This window comes from Sarcophilus harrisii, chromosome 2, assembly GCF_902635505.1.
Source record: "Sarcophilus harrisii chromosome 2, mSarHar1.11, whole genome shotgun sequence".
Classification (NCBI taxonomy): domain Eukaryota; kingdom Metazoa; phylum Chordata; class Mammalia; order Dasyuromorphia; family Dasyuridae; genus Sarcophilus; species Sarcophilus harrisii.
This window is the reverse complement of record NC_045427.1, coordinates 629,518,008-629,543,092: the sequence shown is the minus strand read 5'-3', so window position 1 is coordinate 629,543,092 and position 25,085 is coordinate 629,518,008. Positions and strand designations below refer to the sequence as shown.

Genomic DNA, 25,085 nt, shown 5'->3' with positions numbered 1-25,085 from the left:
CCATTGTTTCCAAGTTTTATTCAAAAAGCAGACATAAGATGTCCGTGAGGAATAATCATCATTACAGTAAAGTACTGAGGAGCACAGAAATGACAAGGACCCCATCCAGTAAGTAATGTCCTATTTCCTCACCGAAGATACTAAGAAAAACCTGGCTGAGGCTTCTTCCTTGTGGAATTTTAAGAGCAGCTTTTTAAGCTGAAAAGGAACCCTAAGGTTATTTATTTAAAAAAGAAATCCTGATTTCAGATTCTATTTATTTATCCTTTTCTTTCTGTTCTTTTTCCTTCTTCTCCCGTTCTGCTTTTGCTTCTTCCTCTTCATGTTTCTTAATCAATTGTTCCACTTCTTTCTGTTTTAAAACTCTTATTGTCGTCTTTCCATTTTCTCTTGTTAATGTTGCGATTTCAACTATAAACAAAATAAAAGAATGTTTATCCAAAGCAAGAAAATACCATCAAGACCGCCCTTTCCAAGCAGTTCTCAGTGCTGTAAAGGCTACTTAAGCCCCACTCCCCATGTCTTCTCTACATGTACAAGTAGGGTGCTGGCCACACAAGATCTATGTACTCCAGTCACTTCCCTCCACTCCTCACCCCCCAAGCCTAGGGAGCCCAAGCTCTTGAAGGCAGCCTCCCGTGACCTGGGCCAATCCAGAGTGGACCAGCCACAGTGAGCCCCCCTCAGATCTAGATATTCTGCGATGTGCTGGGCTATAGGGGCCACCAGAACTTCCCTGAGGACCTCAGACTTGGAGCCAGAAGTGACCTAAGACATCATACATGTTTAAGGACTCTTACCTAAGAGCACACACACCTTAGAGCTAAGGAAGGAGGCTCAGTTAACTAGGGCCGGGACTGAAATCCAGGCCTTCTGGTCCCCAATGTAGGCAGGGCTCCTTCCTTGCTCTCTCTCAAGCTGCACTACGGCTTCTCTGGGCCTGTCCATTTTCACATCAAGGCCTTCCTACTCTCATGTACCTTCTTGGGAAGTAAATGAAGGTGGGAATGCACAGTGGGGGGAAGGAGACAAGAATAATACGGCACATTTAACAACTCGAGGCGCTAAATTCTAATCCAATTGAACCATGAAAGTATGAAAAAAGTTGTTTTTTAATTGGTATTTCAAAGAGCCTGTGATTTCACTGAAGGGGCACAATCCCAACTCTTCAGTATGAGGCTTCAAGAGCTGCTCTGGGCAGAAACCCTGTCCCTGGGAAGCAACAAGGCTGGTTCGTAGACAGAAACAGGAACCTTCGAGCTTGAGGGGCCCACCCAAAGTTCTATTTGCTGTGGTTGCTGAGTTATTTCAGCCGTGTCTGACTCTGTGACCCCATTTGGCAGAGAGGCAAGAGTGGCTTGTCATGTTTCTTCTCCAGCTCATTTTACAGATGGGGAAACTGAGGCAGACAGGGTGACATCACTTGTCATGGGTCACAAGGCTAGTCAGTGTCGAAGGCAGGATTTGCATTCAGGAAATTAAATCTTCCTGACTCCAGACCCGGTGCTCTAACCACTGCAGTATCGTACCACCTCACTGCTGTAAAGCTATCTTCTCTCTTTTGTAGTCTTAGGGTTTCTGGGCACCTCCCTGACCCAATGAGATGGTGGTGGTAGATTTTAGTGATGGCTTTGAATCCATAGTAAGTTACATTTAGATCTATGGGCTAATTACTAGAAATAACACTGTCCCCATTTTACAGAACTCCTGCCACCACATCCACATCTCTTTACTGTCCCATTTTCCTTCAAAAGGCTAACAAAAATAACCATAAATGACAAAAGTCCAGGAGGAAAGTCACCCCATTTTCCAAGGAAGTTTTTGCAAGTTTAAAGGCTGAAGCTAAAGCCAACCTTGCCAAAACTCCTTTCTTCACTTATTAAATTCTTATCCAACTCCAATTTTCTGTGAAGCCCCCATCGCCTCAACACAATACTTGATCTTGAGCTTCACATTACCCTTACTTTATGCCTCTCACATAAAATTTTATTTCTAAGAACTAGTTAAGATATGACAATCCTTCAGACTACAGACATGGCAGTACCTAGCCCTGACTGCTGAAACCCTGCTGGGTTTCCTGCTGAGCTGCTGGCCAGCCAGAGGCTCCCTACAACCCCCAGGACTATGGCTCTGCCCAGAACAAGCAGTTTTCCCCTAACTACACAAGAGAATAAACTCATCCAATCCTCTGAACTGAGCTGGGAGCTGTCAGCAGCAGACACTCAGCCTGGAGGACAAGGAGAGGACAAGCACAGGGTACCTTTTTCTGCAGAAAGTTTACTAACATCCATGGTTTTGTTTAACACTTTGATTGCTAATGCAAGGGCCGACTTCAGAGTCATCCCGCCTTCCTTGTAGTCTTGCTTTAACATCGACACTGCTGCCTAGAAGAGACAAAGGAATTGATCACTGCCCAGAATTCCCTGAAGCTTCTGGAGAAAGTTCTTGAAGTGTACACACCAGGTCAGGGGACGAGCACTAGCTCAGGAGAACCTTCCTCCCCATGACCTAGGGATTCATCCCCCACAGAGGAAGCTGAGGTGCACTGACTCCAGACTAAGCCCAGATTACAACAGGGAACAAGAAGGCAAGCTCTCTTTCCACAACTCCCTGCTACCTTCTCCAGGTGGAGTTCTACATTTCCCCAATTAGAAGCACTTACCGCACTATTGTTCCCAATGCAAGTGGCTTTCCAGCCTCCATAATTTCCACTGGGGTCACTCTGATATAGCTGGAACCCATAATGTTTATCCCAGCCAATGTATAGCAGTGAAACACCAAAAGGGCGTTTTCCTATGGAAAATAGATCAGTATTAGCAAAGTAAAGTAGAATCCACATAGTGGTCATTAAACTTATTACCAAACCCTTTTCTGCAAACTAAAATTTTCCTAAACTGTTGATCAGCTCTACCATAAATACTACTTTCTTCCAACTACCTAGTTACAAAACAGAATAATGATACAAAGGCTTGGTTTTAAGTGGCATTATTATGTAAATATAAACTAGAATTCTCTTCCTGCAAGAGGCAGGTTAAAAAGCAAGACTACCTGAGATGTTAATATACATAATTTACAACTTCTTTTACTGTCTAAAAAGTAGTTTCTCCTTCATAAGCTTTTATGTTTTAATATTTTTAGGTAGCTTTCAAGTGATCAATAATCAGTACCTCCAAATTGTGTATAAGCTTGTTTGATATCACACAGTGCTGTAACCAGTTGCTCACAAGGAATAGGTTCTTGATATTGTAATAGGTACCTAGTATGCAAAAAAATGGACATATTAATACTTTAAACAAAACCATTTCGCTCTACTGCACGGAGACATACTACACAAGTCAATGGTCATATGGAGGAATCAAGTCAACAGAGGCATTCCTAACATGTTTCCAAATATTACAATTATATATTAAAGGAAGAAATGGCCAGTGAAGAGAGCTGTAAAGAGATAGAATTATTTACCACTGGGATACACAAACCTGCTATTAGATTAAGGCATGCATATAGGTGGGGTCATGGAGAGAACAGTGGACTCGGGTTCAGGAAGACCTGACTTCAAATACTTTGTCACACACCTGCCACGTGAGCCTGGGGAATTTACTTTGCCTCTCTTTCCTCATCCATAAAATGAGGATTAATAATGTTCCCTAACTTTTAAGGTTGTTGTTAAAAAAAAAAACAAAAAAAAACACAAAAGGCTTTTTAAACCTTAAAGTGCTATATAATGTCAGCCACCATTAACAGGAGAAAAGTTCCAATATATCACACGTATCACAATGCCCCTTTTATGGCATAAATAATACTATTATTTCTTAACACACACATACATACATACACACACAAGCACTGGATTGGCTTTGGTCTATGCATATCTAATGATGAAATTATGAATCTTCTATACAGTTCTGTGATTGTCAATGGTCTGTTTATCTTAATAGATCAGAACTCGGCAAGATCCATAAAGTTTTTAAAGTAGCAGTAACAGCTCTTTTTGGAGGGAAGATCTTTTCAGTGACTTTCAATGACACACACCCACATGGGCCACGGATAAGTTCTCCCTGAGTGTTCTCCTCCTTTAAGGAACCTATGAACCTACCTTTGAGCAATGAGCCTCAGTTCGTTAGTTAAAACATTAGCATCAGAAGTTATGCCTGCCACACTGCAAGCCATATCCCTGAAGGAAAAAACAAAAGAAGGTTTTATCATAGATATTCAGTGAAAATTCCTAGAGAGAATATAGGAAATTATTAAGCACTAAATATTTGTGTATGTGAAAAAATACTGCATTTTAATTTGATGACAAAGTTGATTGCCATCTATTATTTTTCAATGTATTTCTAGCTGTCCAAAATGTGTTTCAGAACATCAACATATAAAAGAAATTACAAAAACTTTATCTTTGTCATGGCAAAAGACTTTGAAACAACATTTCATTTTGGAAAATTCAACCATATTATTCCTGTTCAGTTGAGGGACTCCTTCCCATCTGTCCCAAGTTGGCCAGAGTCCAACATCATTTTTCCCCTTTCTCCACAGTCCATTTTCATGGCCCTCCAGGGCCTTGCGTGCCAACTGGACCAGCCACTCATATCTCTTCAATGGGGAGGGAGTTCCCTACCACAAAAATTCTGGGAAGAGGGAGAAGCAAGATCACTCATCTTGCTGGTGCACTTTCCAAACTCTGGCACTGTCATCTCCCCTCTAATAAGATCCTTTCTATACATGAACTCTTTTATGTATTGTCTCATTTAATTAGAATGTGTGCTCCTTGAGAAGAGAAACTATCTCACATTTCTATTTATATTCCCAACACTTAAGCCCAATGCAGCATTTAAATACTTCTGCATTCCACTGTATGACAAATGCTTTATGTTGAATGGGGGAATACAGGTAACAATAAAACTTATGTTGATGTATGTATGCAAGTTTATGTGGCTATGTATATATGAATAAATTTATAGTCTCAAAGAATATGGGATGAGAGAGAAAAAATGGACTTTATTTTTTTACTTTGTGTAGATTAGTTAAGTACTCTTTGGGGCTGGACATCCTCAATTCTATGTCATTTACTCCTCTTATCATATGAAAGGAAAGTTATCCAACTGGCAACTAGATTCAAGCCACAGACCTGTCATGGGAAGGAACTCCCTTTGGGGTTTTATGGAATATTATAATTGAAAGGGATCTTGGAAATCATGTAAACCATTTTAGAGTGGGAGAATTTTAGGGAAAGGGCCCACGGTGCACCACAGTTAAGCTGGGGTGAGGTCAGAGTACACTTGGCTTTCCTGCTCCTACATCACAGCTATGTCAACATCTGGTAGTAGCCCTTTATCAAGGCCACAGGCAGTTCCACCCCAAGTTTTTCTTCCTTTTCAGGCTGTCACTTGGGGACACATGGGAAAGAGCTGCTTGTAATGTGACAGGGAAAGAGAAAATCTTCATCTCATAAAAGAAAGGCAGTGTGACTATATCGGACCAAGGGCCAAAGACATTGATCAGGTCCTGCCTGAGGCACAAAGTGACTGGATGGCTGTGGATCACACCATGTCTACACGCCCCCATCAACTCTAAGACCGTAAGTTGCCAGCAAGCTACCAATCTGTATTCCACTCCAAGAGATCTTATATGTAAGAAATCAGAGCCTGACCATAAATAAGGGGGCGGGGGGAGGGAGGAAGGGGCTTCTAAAAATTCCTAAGATAGCTTCCCACTGGCTTTTTATCTGATGTGAGAATCGTCATTAAGAACAAATCATTAACAAATATATATTAAGTGCCTGTTAGTGCTGAAGAATGAGCTCAATAGACTAGAACCTGACCTTAACTCTGGATAAAAAATAGTAAGAGCAGTATAAGGAGGTGCCTTAAAGCCTCACTTACTATATATTACTCAACTACATTTTTCCAGGACTTGGAGACTACCCTGTCACAGGCATTCTATACAATGAGCCTTCCTTCTCAGAGATCTCACTTACTCATTGAGTTTGTAAATCTTCTCTGAAAAAAAGACTTCATCCAGAAGCTTGTGAATGTTTCGTCTCTCTGCAGCTAGCAAAACACCATCATTTGCTAAAATTCCCAAGCAGGTGCCTGCGTGTCCAATAGCTTCCATGGCATATTCTACCTGATACAAGCGACCTGTAAAATAGAACCAATAAGGAAACTTTCTTGTCACTGCTGACAAAGAGACACAAAAGAAAGCACAGGGTCAGTAACAACACCAAGTTATGGATGACGCCTTGGCTTTTCTGTGCAGAATATTACATCAATCTGGAAAACATATTACCAGAAAGTTCTATTTCTGACAGGAAGCTTAGCTATTTTTGAGAATGTTAAACAGTTTTAAAAAGAACAGTGAACAGTTCTTCCTCACTATGATTTTAGAAAAGCTAAAGAATTTCTACTTACCTTCTGGTGAAAATATAGTGGTCCTCGAGTCATATCTTCGAGACTGTGAAAGAAATATGCAGTGAAATTTTGCCTTTCCAAAAGCATGTGTATAAATTTGCAAACTCCTCCTAACCCACCCCCACCAAACCTAAGTACTACATGCATACTAAATAAAGTTAATAGTTTAAAAATCTTAGGATTACTTCCCCCAATTGTTTTCTACCCATTTTCGTTTTCCCAAGCTCCAGAGGCATGACAAGCAGTGCTCTTTGTCACCAATACCACCGTGAAGCTAGTACTGGCATGTCCGTAACTTACCATGTTTCCTGTATTTTATATTAGTCCTAGAAAAATAAAACAAGTCTATTACTAAGAGAAAACATTGTGATAACAAATCTATTACTAAGAGAAAACATTGGCAGTTTTCCAGGCATTTAAAAAATGTTACAAGAGCTTTTCTTAATGACAGTAATTGATAACAAATGTCTGTTTTTTTTCCCCACTTAAAAATATTACAGGGCAAAAAAAAAAGCACAGCAGCTTTATCAAACTATTTTACTGACCAAAACTAGAAGAGAGTTTTTAAGAAATTAGCAATGGGAGCAAGGAGAGGAAACATTAACTGACCTACTCCGGACTGTTTCACAAATGCCTCATCTGATCCTCACTACATGCCTGGGAGACAGATGCTGTAATTCTCACTTCACAGTTGGGGATTCTCCGGCAAACAGGGTTAAGGGGCCTGCCCAGGGTCGGGCACACTGCTACTGAGTGTCTGAGACCGAAGCCCTCCGGACTCGGGCCCAGCCCTGTCCCTCTGCCACCGTTCCCTGCCGGGATTCTGCACTCTAATTCTCAGGCTATATTTCCGCGGGCCCTTCGTCCGTCCCCTCCCACTTACGGCGCTTCCAGGAGGAAAAGACCCAGGCCAGCTGCTCCGGGGGAGGGCGAGCGAGGCTCTGCCCCTCAGACGGGGACCCTGCAAGCCCCGCCAAGATCGTTTCCTCCGGCGCAAAAGGAGGGAAAAGCGGCTCCGGGTGCAAGAGCAGGAGCTAGGATTACTGTCTTGTCCCCAACGAGGAAACACCACCCACATCGTTACTTTTGTTGCAACTTTAGCCCTCGTTGCTAGAGCCGGGAGCACCTGCTCTTGCCCCCTCCCCTCGGAGCCGCTCTCGGGGGATGGGCCAACCCCACCTCCACAGCCCCACACGCCGCCCGCCCGGGGGGTAGTCGGGGAAACACTCAGGAGGGCCGGACTCCCAAGATCCCTCGGGCGTGTCAGCCGAACAACAAAGCGAAAGCGAAGGTTCTCAGCGGCCCAGACAGTCAGAGAGGGCCCGGCGCCGCCTGCGCCCGCGGGGAGGCAGGGCGGGGGTCGCGGCGGTCACTGGAACCCCGGCTTGTGCCCTGGGGAGGGGGAGGCCCGGGCCCGTTTCCTCCCTTACCCCCGCGCACCGAACACCGGCGGAGCAGCCGGCGGGCTCTGGGCCCCGCGGAGCTCGGCACGGACGGGGGCGCGAACTTGCCGAGCCCTATCTGACGGACGGGGAAGCTCGGGCTCGGAGAAGACTGGGCGCCGGACCGCTTCCCCTCGGGACGGCGGCGCGTCCCGGCCCAGGAAGGCCTCCGGGGTCCCCCACGCCCGGGCGCTCCGGACGCGAGAAGGTCCCCACGGACCCGCTCGGGACTGTGACAAAGGCTAAGGACACGGCTCCCGCCCGCGACCTCGGGTCCAGGGAGAGCAGCTGCGGGCAGGCCGCCTGGGGTCCCCCTCCCCACAGCGCAGGCCGGACGGTGGCCGCCAAGGGACGCTGACGTCAGGCCCGGGGGCGGCGGCGTCTGCACCGTCATGGTGCCGCGCGCGAGACCCCAGGAAACCAAGTGGGGCCGGGAGGGGCGGAGAGGTCCGGCCGCGCCCGGCCCTGAGGGGCGGCGGACACTCACCGAGGGTGCCGGGGGTCGCCGCGGGTCGCTCCGCCGGGTCGGGGACGTGCCTCAGCGAGCCGCCGGCCGAGTTCCGCCGCTACAAATGGCCGCTCGCGCCTGCGCACTGCCGGCGTAGGGGGCGGGGCCGCGCCTGCGCAGAGTGCCGGGGGCCAATCCGAGGCGGGGAGCACGTGGGGAGCGGCCCGGGACCGGGTCGGACTTCCCGAGGGCAGCCCCGGGACGCCCAGGTGGGCTCTCCCTTCCCTTTCCCTGCTTCGTTAGGTTTGCTTCCTCCGCCTGGTGCGCCTTGTGGCTTTCTGCCTCGTGGCCTTTCCCCAGCGGCAGCAGAGATCCGGCTCGCTTCTTACCGGGGCCCCCAGAGGAAGCAGGGACTGCTCTCCCCGCCCCCCACCCGGAGGCGAGCCCAAGGGGGGGCGCCGTGATACACCTTCCCGCCCCAGGCACGGGCACGTGGCGTGAAGCCGCTGCACGCGGCGCGGGGGAGACCGAGCGCCCCCTCCTCAGGCGCTCCCGTCCCACGCGCGGCGCGGGGACTGCGCCCGGGAGGAGACTGCGGCCCGGCACGCTGTCTCGCGCTTTCGCCCGAGTGGTGGTAACGAGTCCCCTCCTGGGCGCGCTGCAGTCCGGGCGCCTTAGACCCCCGCCGGAGGCGGGTCGGAGGGCGGGCCCTCGGGGCGCTAAGCTCGAGGCCCGGGCCCTGGAAGCCTCCAGGCGGGCCGGAGGGGGGCGTCAGCGCCAGGTTAACTGAGGCTGCGCCACTGGGTCCGAGGTCGCGGTCAGCGGTGTGGCGGGGCCCTCCCCCTGGGCTTCCCGCACGGGGGCGTCGCAGCCCCTTACTCCGGGCGCCCCCGCAGCGCCGCGTCTGTAGTAGCGACCAGTCAGTCAGGGCCGGGAAACTCCTGTGGACACTTTGTGGGGAGTCCGTCGGGGGAAGCGTATAAACTCCCCGAGAGATACCTGGTCAGCGGGAAGAGAAGCCTGCGCCTCTAGAAGAGGCGGGAGGCAGGCTTCCGGGGAAGGGCTTGCAGGGAGCCAAGGAGCCGGGTGGGAGCAGCTCCGTAGCTGCTGGTAGATACCTGTGACGTCCTGAACATGCGTAGGACTGCTTGCCGTGGGGGGAGGGAGGGAGGGGGGAGGGGAAAAGTCGGGACAGAAGCGAGTGCAAGGGACAATGTAAAAACCAACCCAGACGTGGGCTCTGTCGAGAAAAAGTTATAATTTCTAAAAATACATAAAAAATTAAATAAAAGAAAAAATCTAGATCTAAAATCTAAAAAAATTAAAAAATTTAATGAGCATGGTTAGCATTTTCTCCATTACTTTCTTAAGGTCAGATAACAGAATAAACCAAGCCCTGATGTGTAGCGTTTGCGGATTTCTGAGGTCTGAAGGCAAGCACTGAACACTTAATAGTAGCCGTCTCTAACAACATCATGGTCTTTTCCAGTGGACAGGTAGTTGCTGGAACTTTCTTTTCAATCAATCACAGAGACGCAAGTTCTAGATCTTGGAATGGCTTTGTTTATTTTTAGTTTTAATACAGGTAGGATTTATTTAGTGCTTGGGGTTTATAAAGAAATTAATGATGACAGATTTTTTTTAGAGGAAGAAAAATTCATCAAATTTCATTAATATATTGAAGAAATGGATTTTCTGTTCCACGTTCCACACCCAGAGAACAGTATTGTTCCCATCACTGGCACCCCACCTCTGTGATATCTCATATCTTCAGATGAAGATGAAGGGTCTTCTCGTATGTCTCAGCGAAGTATCCTTTGAAGAAAGATGTGGACAAGATTAAAGGGTTGGTTCTTGAAGACAGAAATGGAGAACATGAATGAGCTCTCAGAAGTCCAGCTAGGAAGGGCTTGGAACATCAGGATTTTATCTATGGGTAATGGGGAGCTAATGGAGATTTTTGAATGGGGAAATCTGTGATCAAAGTAGTGTTTTAAGGAGATGCTGCCGCCAGACACCGAGCTCCCTCCGCTTCATCCGATATTTCCTAACATCAGTCTCATGAGAATTGGATTATGTGAGAATTCCATAGATAAGTGTTCACTAGCAGTATTAATCACTTCACCTAGTTCAGTCTCAGTGTATGGAAACAGGAAGTTAGGCTCGGCCTGTTTACACCGTAGAAAAGGGAGCTCTCCTTGTTGGACTAGTGGCAGTGACGGCTCACAAGTGGTCTGAGAAGGCGCCTGCGGAGGCTTTCTGCCGTCCTCCCGTCCCACCGGCTCTCGATCGAACGGTGCGCCCCGCCTGTCCTGCTGGTGTCTCTACAGCGCTCCGGCTCTGTAGGACTTGGCGGTCTCAAACCAGATGTCCTCCACGGCCTTCTGACCGGTTTCAAGCAGGTTCTGCAAGTGTCTCCAGCCTGTTTTGGCAGTGATCATGAGGTAGTCCTTGTTCTCGGGGTAGAGCTGGCACGTGTAGGCAGACATCACAAGTGACTGAGAAAACCGGCTGCTCACCAGTAAGAAGAGGGCCCCCCTCTCTTCGGCTGTCAGTGGGATGACGCTCTCGAAGCCGGCCAGGACGTGGCCCCCCGCAGCCAGGGAGTCCTTGCTCTCCATCATCATATACATGATGGTGATGGCTATCTCGAACACATAGTAGCCGTGGCTCATGTCCTCAAAGTCCAGGATGCCAGACACACGATACGCTGGGTCTCCAGAAGCCTCACCGCTGGCCTCCACCAAGATGTTGTAGCCATTTAGGTCTCCGTGATTTATGCCTGAAAGGAGAGCAGGGAAACCTGTGGAGAGGAGGCAGGGGCAACAGAAAGGGGGTAAAGCCCCCCAGATCACTGGTTTTGTCACCAAGGTCATTCACACCATTTATTGGAAAAGTCAGCAAAAAATGAAATGGCCCCAAACTCTTTAAGGCGCCTCTGCTTCACACAAAAGCACAGGCCTGAATTCTGAAAGAACAGAGGCAGATTTCTCTGCTTTCAGCCTTTGTGAAGCCAAGAGACGGGCACCAGAGGAGTGTGGGTGGTCGGAGCAATCACTGAAAGAGCAAAGGGAAAAATTAACCTGTCACAAAGAGTTGTATTTGAATAAAGAACAGACACTATTTCAACAGAAATTCAAAACCCACAGAGGAAATTAAGATGAGCGATTCATTGATTTTTAATGCCAGAACTTCCTGAGGAGAGAATAGTTTTGATTTCATTTCCAAATCTCATCACTCCTGCCGGGGGCAAAAGGCTGACTGAGAGTGGTAAAGGGAATGGAGGGCCCCTCCATCAGAATCAGAATTGTGCTTTGAGCACAATAAGATGACAAAATCCCCAGGTTCTGGGGGCACTGGACTGCTACTGAAGGACCTCCCTGTGAGTCACAGGCCTTCCACATTACTTGCTTTTACATTATTGAAGGAATAAAAGATATGTCATCTTCCACCCTTCCCAATTACTGCTACATAATAACATAATGTCCTTATAAAACATTATTGAAAAGATGGAAGTGATGGAGGAGCAGGCTGGTCCCAGGACAATGGACAAGAAGTCGGGGGGGGGGGGGGGGCAATGAAGACTCTCACTAACTCCAAACAGGCCCATCACCAGGAGGGTATATTTCTCAGCCAGAGCCTCTCTTCAGAACCATCTCCTCAGTTACTGAGGGGTCTCCATCTGCCCGGAGGAGGTGTGTCCACAATGGCAGATCTTTGCAGGCCTGAAGAAGGAATGCTGCACCTTCCACCTGACCCCCAAAGTCCTACTTCAGTACCTCACCATAACACAGAGATGTCTCTCACTTCTGAAAGGCCTTACTACAAAGCCTCTGTCCTGCCAGCTGCTGCCAAGTGAGAAAGGCTCCCAGGGTGGTCCTGGCAGAGCCTGGCACTGTATCCACGACGGCAGGGAAGCCAAGGGAAATTCATAAAGGCTTGGCTGCAGACGATGGCTCTGGCCACAGTGCCCCGGACCTTTCTAACTCCCTGGGGATGGTGCAGAGGGAGCATCCCAAAGCTGCAGACATTGGCTTTCCTATGGAGGTTTTTGTGTGGGCAGCAAGCGTGTGGGCATGTGCCTGCAGGAACCAGTGATTCCTGGTTGGGAACATCACGTACAGAGGAGGGAGAGGGAAGGAGCTGCACTCTGAACTGGTAGAAGGAGGAAGGATGACCATGAGCCTGCGACCCACAAGGATTTTGGCAAAGAGCAGCTGTTTGGGCAGACCTTGTGTGTTTTGTTTCAGGGCCTCGTCCCCAAACCCAAGAGCTCGTCACAGGTTGTGAGGCAGCCCCTCCCTGCCCTAGACAGTGAGGAGGGTTGTTTCTGCGGGGGGGGAGAGGGAGTAGTCTCCTCTGACAGCAGGGAATACTCACATTCTCGAAAATGGTTTAACTTTGTCACGATCTCATCCTTGAAGCGTAGGAGCACCTGCTCCACCATCTCTCGGTTTTTGCTTGGGTCCAAGGCATGAATATATTTTTCTAGAAGAGGAACATTTCTCAGGTTCCAGATGAAGTCCCCCCGATGCAGGCTGCCTATCTTTGGATGGCGGAATTTCTAAGGAAGAACAAAGGACCAATCATGGAACATAATGAGAAGGCCACGTACCGGCAGTGAAAAAGGGAAGAGAGCACTCCAAGGCCTCAAGGACTTTGCAGTCTCCTCGGGCGGAGGCGGGAAACACTGGGACCCTTGTGTGTGATACAAAGTTGATGGAGATAAAAGAGGTCCATAATTCTCAAGGGAAATTAGAGAGAGAGCTCGCTCTTGGGTCAGGGGGTGCAGGGAAGGTTTTTAAAAGGAGACGTGACCTGAACTGGACCCTAACAAAGAGTAGGATTTTAAGGGCAAGAAGAGGAGAAGGTTGGGAATTTACAGACTCACAGATGTATCCAAGCTCTGAAATGATTGATCTGTGCAGTGGAAACAAAGAGCAGAGCCGGTGCCTGAACCCAGGTCTGCACAGAAGAAGGATGGCTCGTGGGCACCGGCCATAGACTGTGTCCGACTGCACCAAGGCCGACGTCACCACGGTAGTGGGAGGGGGACGGCAGGAAGAGAAAGGGGAGAAGGACACACTGGGGGTCATCGAGCTGGGCCTCCGATGCTGCAGCAGGTGAGAGTGCTGATGGAAGGGGAGGTTGGGGAGGAAACACGCTGTCAGCCGGCAGAGCGGCAGACTCGCAAGCAGCAGGCCTTGGACACATCCTCCCTTAGAGCCTGAGGTTTCCCATATATAAAAATGAGCAAAGCACTATGCACATTTAAGTTATAATTATTTAGAAAGGGAAGCTGCAATCACCAAAAGCCAGAACAGTTTCATCTGTACAAGTCGGACCAGACTGACCTTGTTTGACAGGGAAATTGTGGTCCTTCTGGAGAATGCTACAAATGCAACCACCTAGATTTGCATCTGTTTGTGGGCAAATGCAGAGGTGTGGGCCAGGGATGGCTCCTTAGGTCCGTCTGGAGCCTCCTCAGTGGCTGAACCCAAGGAGAAATTTGTGGTTCAACCTGGAAGGAGGCTTTCCCAGAGTGAGGGGCCGTTGGTCTTGGGCCTTTGGTGACAGTGTTTTTGCCAGTGACTTAGAAAAAGCCTCAGGGGGCGACCAATCTTTCCAGCCTCCCTGGATACCTGTTCCCCTTGGACTCTATGTGGCAGCCAAACTGGCTTCTTTGGTACCCACGTGACCTCGTCGCTGAGCCTTGGACCTGGAATGTCCTTCGTCTGCACCTCTGCTTCCTGCAAGATGCAGCCCAAGGACCACTTTTCTGTCCACCCCATCCCCAACACTGCCCTTTACTTACCTACTTTGTATTGTTTATATTCTGTGTATAGTTATACAGAACATGAATATTAATCTTTAAGCCCCTGGCTAGTAGGGAGTGTTCTGTCCACTGTATCTTCCCCTTCAGCACATAGCACACAATGGGCTAAATATTTGTTACTAAACATTTGTTGTCTGAGTGCTGATTAAAAAGCTAGGAGGGACAGCCAGCCCCCTGATAATATAAAAGCTTGGCAGGCTGGGCTATTGGGCCTAATCTAAAGGGTGAAATGAATGAGGATAAATGAAAAACCTTAAAATGGCCTCAGAAATGAGTCCCACTCGGGTCCCCAGGGAGGCCTCCTATGATGGGGGGGGGGGGGGCAAGTGGTCAGGCAGCCTTTGCGTGAAGAATCCCATTCCCTTTTTGGACAGCTCTGCTGGTTGGGAAGCTCCTCCTCCTTACATCCACATCAGGGCCCTTCTGAAACTTTCTCCTTCAGTGCATGACCCCTCCAAGAGCAGCCAGACCAGACCCAAATATGCCCCAGGTTTTCCAGGCTCGGGGCTTTGGGACCTTCCCTCCTGTGCTCCACCTCCAGCAGGCCCGCCTCGCTGAAGGGGACGGCTCCCACACAGTGCTTCCACTTTCCCGTTACGCCTTGCATTATAACTTCTGCTTATGTGTCTTATCTTTCCTCTAGATGGATGCTCCTGTAGGGGGTCCTGCCCTGGCTAGCTAACAGACAGCAGGGACTTAGATCGTCTGGTGCATGAATAAACAGCCAAGGACAAGCGCCCATCCTTGAGAGCAAGCCCCTACCTCCAGACTTCTGTCCATCTGAGCCGCCAGTTTGCCAACCTCATATAAGAGCTTTGGAGTGACAGGAACCTGGGCTATGGGTCTTCCTGGCAGGTATGTAAACAGCCTCAGCAGGTAACTTTTGGTCTCGGAGCCACTGTCTAGTGCACGGAGAGAAACAGAGGATCAAGACTCTGCCCACAATGGTCACCCAGGTGCCCCGAGCATAAGTCACCAATGCCTACAGTGCTGAGTCTCCTCACCTGAAAAATAGGGAGCGTACACCATCCACCTTTCATTCCCTTCACAAGGAGAATAATTTACACACCAGGAAGCATTATTTAATCATTATCTACTACTTTTCATTAAGACAAAGACTATTCTGCCTGGAAATAATCACTAAAAGCATTTTTTTTTTTATGTGAGTGAAGGAAAAACTAGGAAATCAGGTCAATAAAACCAAAAACCTTGTAATCCCGAGGGAGTGGGGGCTGGGAGAGCGCAGTTCTACCATCAGAACCCCTATGAGATAGACTCAGGTCCAGCTTTGGACTTCCTGTAACAAAAGGCTGCCAAAGCCCATCAGGGGGACATGGTGACACTAGTAATACCCAGCTCATCAAGCTGTTAGGAGGGAAGGCTTATGTTAGCCAGGACTGGGACTGCTAGCTAATGATGCACACAAGGGTGGGAGCTGGGGGAGGGTTCAGAGGACCCAGGCTTGGGGCACCCTGGAGGCACCCATTTCCACGCCAGGCCTTCCTCCACTACTGGTTTTAACCACTAGTGAATGATCTCTTATCAGCTCTCATCCTCATTGGACTCTTAACTAACAATTGAAGGTGGGATATTCTGTCTTTTCAGACCTGGACCACAGGAACTCAGCTTCTCTCTTCCCATGGCCGCCATCCCCTTCCTCCTACACCACCCTCTTGGGGCTGAGGACGGGACACCAGCAAAGTTCTTTCATTCTCAGGGATATGTGCAGAGAGTATAAGTGATGGGGGGAAAAGGCCAGAATATACAGCAATACATCTACTGTCATTCCTGAAAACAAAGACTGATTGTGTGTGCATCCAGGGAAAGTCTAAACCAGCTGCCCCAACACCTGTACCTTCACGGCCCCCAAGGTGGAAAGACAAAATACAGGGAGATGACCGCTGACTATGGCTGTCCCCCAGGCCGCCTCCAGGACCTCCCTCTGCCGGCTCCTGGATGCTCCAGGACAACGGCTCCGTGCCCTGGTTCGGACTAGGCCGGACCACTTTGCTCCTGCTCCCTTCTCTCAAGGATGCTGGTGGAATCTTTATTTCTGCAGGGGAGGAGACCTGTCCATTCTCCGGGGATAAGAGCCTAAGGTAAGCTGCCTCTGTCTCACCAGAGAGCACTGAACAATAAGCATAGAGGCTCTCGCTGTCTCCACCCAGTGGTCACCTGCTGTGAAGATGGCTTTACTGTGGAAACCTGCTCTCCTCTCAGATTTAAGGTGGTGCAGCATGCACGTCAAAGATAGAAGGGAAAGGGGATTGCTGGTGTTCTTTAGATCTAAGCTCCTTTAACTGTGGGTCACGACTCCACACGGAGTCTCGTGACAGTGTTAGGGTAGTGAAATTGTGATTTATATAGTGTTCTTTTCTTTTCGCAAATATGATGGTTCTCTGGGAGCAGGTTTCTCGGGGGGGCTTCTGGAGGCAGCCTTAGTTTCAGTTCAGATCAATAATCACCTCAAATGCAGCCACAAGTTAAATACAGTCCTTTATTGTCTCTTCCAAAATAGCCTGGTAAGCTTTCCTTGGTTCCGACAGCTCTTGTTGCTAGTCCTTTGCCTCTGCTTCTGCCAGCTTCAGCCTCTTCTCTTCCAAATCCCCAGTTCTGCCCGACTGCAGTCTCTAGCTTCTCAATCTCCTCAACTGACTGACTGACTGACTGGCCGAGGCTCTAAGAGCTTCTTATATATGATCTCTAAAAGGTGTGAACCCAAAGGTTGACTCCTCCTCCAAGAGTGGGATTGTGGGAGGTGTAACTTTGTGAATCTCCCGGACTTGTGAACTCTAATGTGTGAACTCTCAAAGGTGTAAACTTAAGCATTGTTTCTATCAATTCTAGTGACTTAACACCTTATAAGGATTCTAACAGATTTATTTTCAGTAAATGCTTGATTTATATATCTGTTTACTTATCTATATATTCAGTCATGTAAAAATTTCTCAGGTGAAAAGGGATTGTAAGTGGAAAAAGTTTAAGAAGTCCTGCTTTAGATTACCCTTTTGGGGGAAGGGGTAATGAATAAATATAATTGATACACTGCCCCTCAATTATTTGGCACCTTTCCTTTTTTGAAAAAAACTTAAAAATGCATCTTTTCAAAACTGCATCTCTGGCCGCACAGAAGGGGACCCGGAAGCAAGTGGCCCTTCCAGCAGACACAGTTTTTAAACCAAAAGTAAATAACTGAGTTTTTCCGTTTCATCTGTGATTGTTTTATCTTGCTATTCCTGCATCAAAATGTCTGCTTCTGTGACAGTTAACTGAGTTTGGAATAGGTCATAAAAAGCATCAGCCAGTCTTCCCGGTACACATTAAGGAGGTCTACAATTGCCCCTGAATTGCGCCTGATGCACGTTCTAACGGAAATGGCCATTGATGAGGAGTGGGAAGCCAGAGAGCCTCCAGGTCCTTATCCCCGCAAGAGGGGGATGGAGGGATGAGGGGAGACTTTGCTGCCTCCCGTGAGCCAAGCTCCCATTTCTCCCCTTCTTTCTTCCCCAGGCCCCCTGGTATCACCTCTCTCTGGCCCCGCCTTCCTCCAGACTCCGACAGTGGGAGGCTGTCAGTCACGCAGCAGCCTCCTGGTTGGGTCTCCGCCCGTTGGGGCTCCCCAAACTCGGGTCTCTCTCCCCCCTGCCATCAGAGTCACTTTCCTTGTGTGTGGCTTTGACCATGTGACTGCCCTGATCTGTCCCCTAGTGGCTTCTGAGCTGGTTAGCAGCACCGGGGGCTCTGGGATGCAGGGGGCTTCCTGCTGGCCCACTTCCTCCTGAAGCCTGGCCTGGGTCTAAGTGAGCCCTAGAAGCAGACGTCCTCACTCCGGGTTGTCCGATGGCCCCTCCCCCCCAGTGTAACCTGACCTCCCCGGTGCCCCCTCCGTGGGGAAGCACCGAAGCACCCTTTGGAAGTAGCAGGGCTGAAAAGACCTTACACAAAAAATGGTCCCACCAGTCACAGAACCCGAGGGAGGCAGGCCTCCGTGTCCCAGCCAGACTAAGGCACCTCCCCCCTCCCCCTCCAAGGACCTATCAGCCTCTTAAATACGAACGGCAAGGGGCTCCCTGTCCTCTTAGGGCACCCACTGCCCACCTCAGCCCGCCCCTCGGCATCTCCCTCCCTTCCTCCACTGCCGCAGCCCTGCCCTTTGAGGCCCGATAGCAGGAGGGCAGCACGGCCCTCTCAGTCTTGGGACAAAGGTTCCCCACCCTCCACCCAGCACTGAGAGCAGGCCCGACTTGTGGGCCAAGGAGGCCCTGACTCCAGAGCCTCCAGCTCCCTCACCGGGTGAAGGCACCATGGTTATAACATCACACAGCCTGACGGCAAGACTGGAAAGCCGGGGAGCAGAGCGGCTCTTAGTTTGACTTCCTGCCATAAAGAGCAGGGCGAGGCAGTCATTTTACACAGCTGCTGGAGAACTACGGGGCGGCAGGTTAGTGGCTGACCAGCAGCAAGGCCCTTTGGGGCCTTCACAGAGTGCTTTGCTCCCAGCGTGGAGAGGCAGCACGCCACCTGGTGCCCACATAGGGGCTTGTTCCTCCCGCCCGACTCTAAGCTCCCTGAGGAACCCACGTCCAGCTGCTCCTCTGACTCCCAGAAAGCACTTCCTGGTCACCAGAATTCCCGGCCCTGACTGAGTCTGAACCACAGGCCTCAGGCCAGAACCCCAGAGCCAGAGCTCCTGCAAGGGGTCCTGACTAGCGCTGGGCCACGGACTCACCGAGGGACATCAGAGAGGTCAGGCTGCCTCCTTTGGTGGGGTGCACAGTGGCTGTGGGAAAGCCCTCCGCCTGCAGGAACATCATGACGCGGCTCTGCACCTCTATCAGGTCTGCGTTCCTGCTGGACTCTGTGTTGTTCACTTTGAGGACATACTCCCGGGGGTCGCCACTCAGAACGTGCAGGTGGAAGTTCTGGTCATCATAGCTGGGCAGAGGCTGGATCTTGGCCACCTTGAGCCCAAACACTGACTCCACCAATGCAGAGGCTTGGAGCTCGCTGAAGGCCGGCTTGGTGAGGGCCTGGGACTGCTCTGGCTCCTGGCCTGACATGGCGCCTGGGAGGCAGACTGAGAAAGAGGCTGAAAGAAGGGGGAGATGATTCACTGTTCTCAAAGCAGACTTTGGCCACCCTTTATCCCAAGCTCTCTGGGGTTTCCTTGCTTCGCAATCTGACCCTTCACTTATACTAAGTTAGGAAAGACTACCATGAGATTACCGGTGGCCTTTCCCAAAGTGATTGATTCCCATTGTCAGGAGTTAAAAACATGAACTGAAAGAAGTGAAGGCCAGCAGGTAGGATTTCGGGGCCAGTTACACGGGTGAGAGAGACCCAGCAGGAACATCAAGGTCTTTCCCACGTGCTCTTGAAATTGCACTGGAGGCATTGTTAAGGATTGTTGATCCATTCGGTTTTCTTTAGCCCTACTAAAAACAGGTTCCTTGTTTACATCTTGACCAGAGGCTTTTCTTTTGTCAGAAATGAGCTAAATAATCTCCCTTTTGGTTAATCCCAAAAGAGAAGAAAGAAGCTTGAGTTGAAGATTAAAATGTTCCTTGCCTTTGAATATGCTAAGGCCTTTCAAATCTTGGCAAATAGTTTAGCCTTCTATCAAATGACAGGCATCGGAAGGGACCAGCGCCAGTTTTCAGAGAATCATACATTTTTTTTTCCTGGAGACATCCTTCAGTTTTCTGATTGTGTCTGAATGAGATTCAAATCTCATTTGGATAGGACCCTCAGAGATCCTCTGGTCCAACATCTCCAAGCTTTGGCCTAAATGCTTCCAGCAACAGGAGCTCGATACCTCATGAAAAAATCCACTGGAATCTGCCACTACGCTTTGTGGACAACTTTCAAACCGCGAAACTATCAGCACTGTGCAGCAGACCTAAAAACCAAATATACACATGGGACGTTTCGGTCTGGTTCCTGTCCTTTTCTGGCAAGCAGACCTAAAACTTTCCTAGATCTTCTGCTGACAGGTGTTGAAAATGAAGATCAAAGATTCCTTTATCGTGAGCCCTCATCTGCTGAAAGCCCCAAGTGCTACCGACCCTGTCCCCCATCCCTGTGCTTGTATGCTTTAGTTAAACTGAATTATTCTCTGGCCCTAACACATGTTGCAAAATCCTTCCTCTGAAGCTTTATAAATCTTCACTTCTGGGACTTCCTCTTCATTTTGGCCTGTTTTTTTAAAGGCCAGGCTGGACACCGCTGACTTCCCAAAATTTCCCTTTCTCGCTCATGTTCCCCTCCAAATTGGGTAAAGATTTCTCCTTTCTCAGACTGCAGATAAGTTTTTTTTTTTTTTAATCTAATAATTATAGTGCAAAATTATACCTATGTGGTATTAGGTATCAAATTCCTGCCAGATTTGAAATTCCACAATGATGAAGACGAATTAAATTGTCTCTCGCTGGGCCCTGAGCACAATACTCTGCCCACATTAGGTGTTTAATAAGTGTTTCTTGGGTTCAGTCAAACGAGGCTGGCTCTGCAGCCCTGGCCTTCCCGGCCCGATAGCAGCTGCTGGCGTCTGTCTGCACTCAGGTGGCGGAGGCTTAGGCGCTTCGGCCCTTCCTGGTAACCTGAGAGCAGCCGGGGACGTCTTTGGTTTGAGGTTACTGAATAATCCCCAAGACAGACTTGGGCCAGGACTCTCAAATACTTCTCCCCCGTCCCCTCCCAAGCAGGAAGCGCTGAGATTTTGGCCAGTTTTCAGTGTGTCCAAACTTTGTACCTTGCCCCAACCTTCTGCTCATTGGGAGGCTGTTTACTGCCTGCCGCCAGGCCAGCTCCGAGGGGCCCAGGTCACTCAGTTCAGCAAATACGTTTAAAAGAGAGGAGAGGGACACAAAGCTTCCTTGGGAGCTGGATCTAGAGGGAGAACTAGGCCCAGGGCCCCCACGGAAACCTGTAATGCAGCAGGGAACAGGAAAACATAAAGGAGGAGTAACGGCCATCCTGCCTGGGAGGGGGGCGGGGGGAGGGATGGAGAAGATGGCATTCTGTGGGGGTTCCATGACCCCGCCAGGATCACATCCTCTGGGCTCAGAGGGAGTGCTAAGCACCGATTAACGGTCCGGGACTGAGGCCTCTGCTAACCCTGGGCCTTATTCTGAATGAACTTCGGGGCTCAGAAGACAAGCCAGGAAATGGGGGGGGGTCAACTCTGCCCCCGCTGACCCAGGAGGGTGGACCTGAGATGGTGGTCTAGAGACCCAAGGTGGACTCCTGATCCTCCCTGGCCAGACAGCCTCTTCTCACCTGTAAAATGGGTGTGGGGGGCGGGGTTTGGGAGGCTCCGGCCGAGGCTCCCGCTCCCCAGCTCAGCTTTCCTCCCTGGGGAATGGGCCCAGGTTCCCTGCCTCCTAAGTGGGATCCATGAGCTGCCGGCCTGTAGGATCCCAGGACCAGGACCCCGGGGGACACTTGACAAGGGAGGAAACTGAGACACAAAGTGAGGATGAGAGCTCATCTGTAAAAGGAGCTGGCAGGTCTCGGAGCTCTCTTGCAGCCTTAGGTGGGGAGGGGAGATGAGGCACCTGACCGAGTTCAATCTTCCCTCAAACCCTAAACTAGCCTCACGATCCAGGGCAAGTCGGCCCCTCCTGCCTCGGCTTCCTCGGGTGTCAAATGAGGCTGAGAAGAGCACTCACCTCCCGGAGCGTGAGAAGGGCGTCGGCGCCCCCAGCTCGGGGGACCCACTGCACCCCCGGCCGCTGGGAGATGGGGACCCTCGGCGGAGCCACGTCGGCACAGCCAGCCTTCCCGCAGCTCTCCGCCCTGGGCCCAGCGCCAAGGAGCGCTGAAAGAGGCTCCGGGGACCCCGGGGCGGGCCGCCAGGCCAGGGGGCGGAGCCCTTCCGGATTCCGCTTCTGGATTGACCCGAGTAAGTCCGAGGGCGGGGCGGAGGAGCAAGAACGTGCCCACGTGCTTAGGCCAACTCCTGATTGGCTACATCCTCTCCTCCCGTATGTGATTTTGTAAGAGAACGAGATTCTGATTGGTCAAGATTCCGTTTCCTTCGGTTCCCAAGGTAGAAGTCACATTTCCCATTGGCCCTTCTGCCTTTTCGCCCCAAATTCTCTCTGGGAGGCCCCGCCCCTAAAGAGAAAGTCGAACGCCCGATTGGCTGGTTTTTGAGAGGGTGTTCCTCCCACCTCCAATCACAGGAAAAAGCGGAGCCTTCCCTGGCTTTGAGTCATTTTCAACCTAGGAGCGCAAGGATGCTCTTTGGGCTCACGTTCCCTGGCACGCAGCCCCTTCCCTACCTGGGCCGGCTCCCAGACTGGCGGCCCTCCCCCGCCCCACCTGGCAGCGCGCTGGGGGCCGGCGGGCAGGCAGCCCCGCACTGGGCCGTCCCTCTGGCTCCGGGTCGGGGCCCGCTCCATGCCCCGTGCCTGACTGAGAAGCCCGGGTCTGGGACTCCCTCCCTAGGACGGACCGCTGGCCGCGGCCAGGAGAAGGCCAAGGGAAGCCACCCCGGCGGCGCTACCCTGCCCGCACCGGGCGCCTGAAGCGCTTCATGCTCTGGCCCCCGGCCCGGCTGGCGCGACTCGCCTTCCCCACGTCCGCGCTGGCCTCGCTGCTCCTCGCAGCTAAACCACCGCCTGGTCTTTTCTGGGTTCCCTTCAGCAGCTCAGTGCCTTCGCCCAGCCTTACCTTACACACACACTCACCCTGACACTCTCACACACGCACACTCACCCTGACACACACGCACACTCACACAGACACACACAGACACATTCACAGGCACTCACACACGCGCATTCACACACTCACCCTGATACACACTCACTCACACTCACACTGACACACACTGACACACTCACTCACACAGACACACACCCTGACACACACGCACACTCACAGACACACTCACAATCACAGGCACTCACACACACGCGTACTCACACACTCACCCTGACACACACACTCACACTGACACACTCATTCACACACACACACACTCACACACACCCTGACACGCACACACACACTCACCCTGACACACGCACACTCACAGACACACACAGACACATTCACAGGCACTCACACACACGCGCATTCACACACTCACCCTGATACACACTCACACTGACACACTCACTCACAGACACACTCTGACACACACGCACACTCACAGACACACTCACAATCACAGGCACTCACACACACGCGTACTCACACTCACCCTGACACTCTCACACACGCACACTCACCCTGACACACACGCACACTCACACAGACACACACAGACACATTCACAGGCACTCACACACGCGCATTCACACACTCACCCTGATACACACTCACTCACACTCACACTGACACACACTGACACACTCACTCACACAGACACACACCCTGACACACACGCACACTCACAGACACACTCACAATCACAGGCACTCACACACACGCGTACTCACACACTCACCCTGACACACACACTCACACTGACACACTCATTCACACACACACACACTCACACACACCCTGACACGCACACACACACTCACCCTGACACACGCACACTCACACACACACACAGACACATTCACAGGCACTCACACACACGCGCATTCACACACTCACCCTGATACACACTCACACTGACACACTCACTCACAGACACACTCTGACACACACGCACACTCACAGACACACTCACAATCACAGGCACTCACACACACGCGTACTCACCCTGACACGCACACACTCACACTGACACACTCATTCACACACACAACACATACACACACACACACACACACACAGTGACACAGACACTGTCTCTTCTAAAAGAACCGTGAGCCAAATTCATCTGGAAGAACAAAAGATCAAGCACAGCCAGGGAGTTCATGAAACAAATGTCGAGGAAGGTGGCCTTGCTGTGCCAGATTTCAAAGTGCGTTATAAAGCGGCAATCATCAAAACTAGTTGGTTTGGGCTAAGAAATAGAGGAGTATGGATCAGTGCAGTAGGTTAGGTACACAAGACACAGCAGTCCGTGACTAGGTGATCTAGTGTTTGAGAAAACCAAAGGTATGAACAAATTTCAGATGAAAATTTCATATACTTATAAAAAACGCTCTAAATTACTATCGATTAGAGAAATGCAAATTAAAACAACTCTGAGATACCCCCTTGCACCTCTCAGATTGGCTAAGATGACAGAAAAGAATAATAAATGTTTGAGATGTGGGGAGACAGGGACACTAATGCATTGTGGGTGGAGTTGTGAAATGATCCATCCACTCTGGAGAGTAGTTTGGAACTCTACCCTAAGGGATATAAAACTGTGCATATCCTTTCATCCAGCAGTGTCTGTGCTGGGTCTGTATCCTGGAGATCATAAAAGAGGGAAAAGTACCCACATGTCCAAAAATGTTTGTGGCAGTGCTTTTTGTAGTGGTAAGAGGCTGGAAACTGAGTGCATGCCCATCAGCTGGAGAATGGCTGAATAAGTTATGAGGTATGGTATCTGAATGTTATGGAATATTGTTGTTCTGTAAGAAATGACCAGGAAGATGATTTCAGAGAGGCCTAGAGAGACTTACAGGAACTGGTGCTGAGTGAAGTGAACAGAACCAAGACAACATTGTACACAGCAATAATGAGATTATATGATGATCAGCTATGATATAGTTCTCAGCAATGCAATGATCCAAGATTATTTCAATAGACTTGGGATAGAAAATGCCATCTGCATTATGGAGAGAGAATTATGGAGATTAAATGAAGACCAAAGAATAGTACTTTTTACCTTTTATTTATTCACTTTTTCCTTCTCATGGTTTTTCCCCTTTTGGTCTGATGTTTTTCTTGCACAATATGACAAGGAAATACGTCTAGAAGGATTGTATATGTTTAACCTATATTGGATTACTTGCTGTTTTAGGTGGGAGGGAGGTGAAAAACATTTGGAACAC

General features: G+C 49.9%; 2 protein-coding genes across 7 annotated transcripts; both read right to left on the bottom strand.

Moving 5' to 3' along the window:
• PSMA4 (proteasome 20S subunit alpha 4) lies at positions 1–8,424 on the bottom strand. 3 transcript variants are annotated; one of them, XM_031956783.1, is made up of 9 exons: positions 8,337–8,424; positions 6,708–6,733; positions 6,408–6,450; positions 5,975–6,137; positions 4,094–4,171; positions 3,168–3,256; positions 2,663–2,793; positions 2,261–2,384; positions 1–411 (listed from the first exon to the last, which is right to left on the bottom strand). In XM_031956783.1, exons 2-9 carry the CDS (start codon positions 6,708–6,710, stop codon positions 257–259), a joined length of 786 nt encoding a protein of 261 aa, XP_031812643.1. In that variant the 5' UTR covers positions 6,711–6,733; positions 8,337–8,424; the 3' UTR covers positions 1–256. The 3 variants fall into 3 exon arrangements, with proteins under 3 accessions (XP_031812643.1, XP_031812644.1, XP_031812645.1); XM_031956784.1 differs by lacking the exon at positions 8,337–8,424 and adding an exon at positions 7,838–8,099; XM_031956785.1 differs by lacking the exon at positions 8,337–8,424 and adding an exon at positions 7,291–7,785.
• A 1,420-nt stretch (positions 8,425–9,844) lies between these two features.
• Positions 9,845–22,083, bottom strand: HYKK (hydroxylysine kinase). 4 transcript variants are annotated; one of them, XM_012540559.3, is made up of 5 exons: positions 21,804–22,083; positions 18,863–19,222; positions 14,896–15,035; positions 12,678–12,861; positions 9,845–11,100 (listed from the first exon to the last, which is right to left on the bottom strand). In XM_012540559.3, exons 2-5 carry the CDS (start codon positions 19,191–19,193, stop codon positions 10,622–10,624), a joined length of 1,134 nt encoding a protein of 377 aa, XP_012396013.1. In that variant the 5' UTR covers positions 19,194–19,222; positions 21,804–22,083; the 3' UTR covers positions 9,845–10,621. The 4 variants fall into 4 exon arrangements, with proteins under 4 accessions (XP_012396013.1, XP_031812641.1, XP_023350536.1 ...); XM_031956781.1 differs by having other exon boundaries at positions 18,863–20,032; positions 21,804–22,051; XM_023494768.2 differs by having other exon boundaries at positions 9,845–11,079; positions 21,804–22,050.
• Between the last annotated feature and the right edge of the window lie 3,002 nt (positions 22,084–25,085).

Bases quoted from the DNA above. Each gene is read 5' to 3' on its own strand.
- PSMA4 (XM_031956783.1), bottom strand. The intron at 3,257-4,093 runs GTAGGTTCATAG...TTTGCATACTAG, and splicing joins CTGAGGCTCATTGCTCAAAG to GTACCTATTACAATATCAAG. The intron at 2,794-3,167 runs GTACTGATTATT...TATTTTCCATAG, and splicing joins AGCTTATACACAATTTGGAG to GAAAACGCCCTTTTGGTGTT.
- HYKK (XM_012540559.3), bottom strand. From the start codon at position 19,193: ATGTCAGGCCAGGAGCCAGAGCAGTCCCAGGCCCTCACCAAGCCGGCC. The intron at 12,862-14,895 runs GTAGGGGCTTGC...GTTCTTCCTTAG, and splicing joins AGATGGACAGAAGTCTGGAG to AAATTCCGCCATCCAAAGAT. The intron at 11,101-12,677 runs GTGAGTATTCCC...TCCTCTCCACAG, and splicing joins GTTAAACCATTTTCGAGAAT to GTTTCCCTGCTCTCCTTTCA.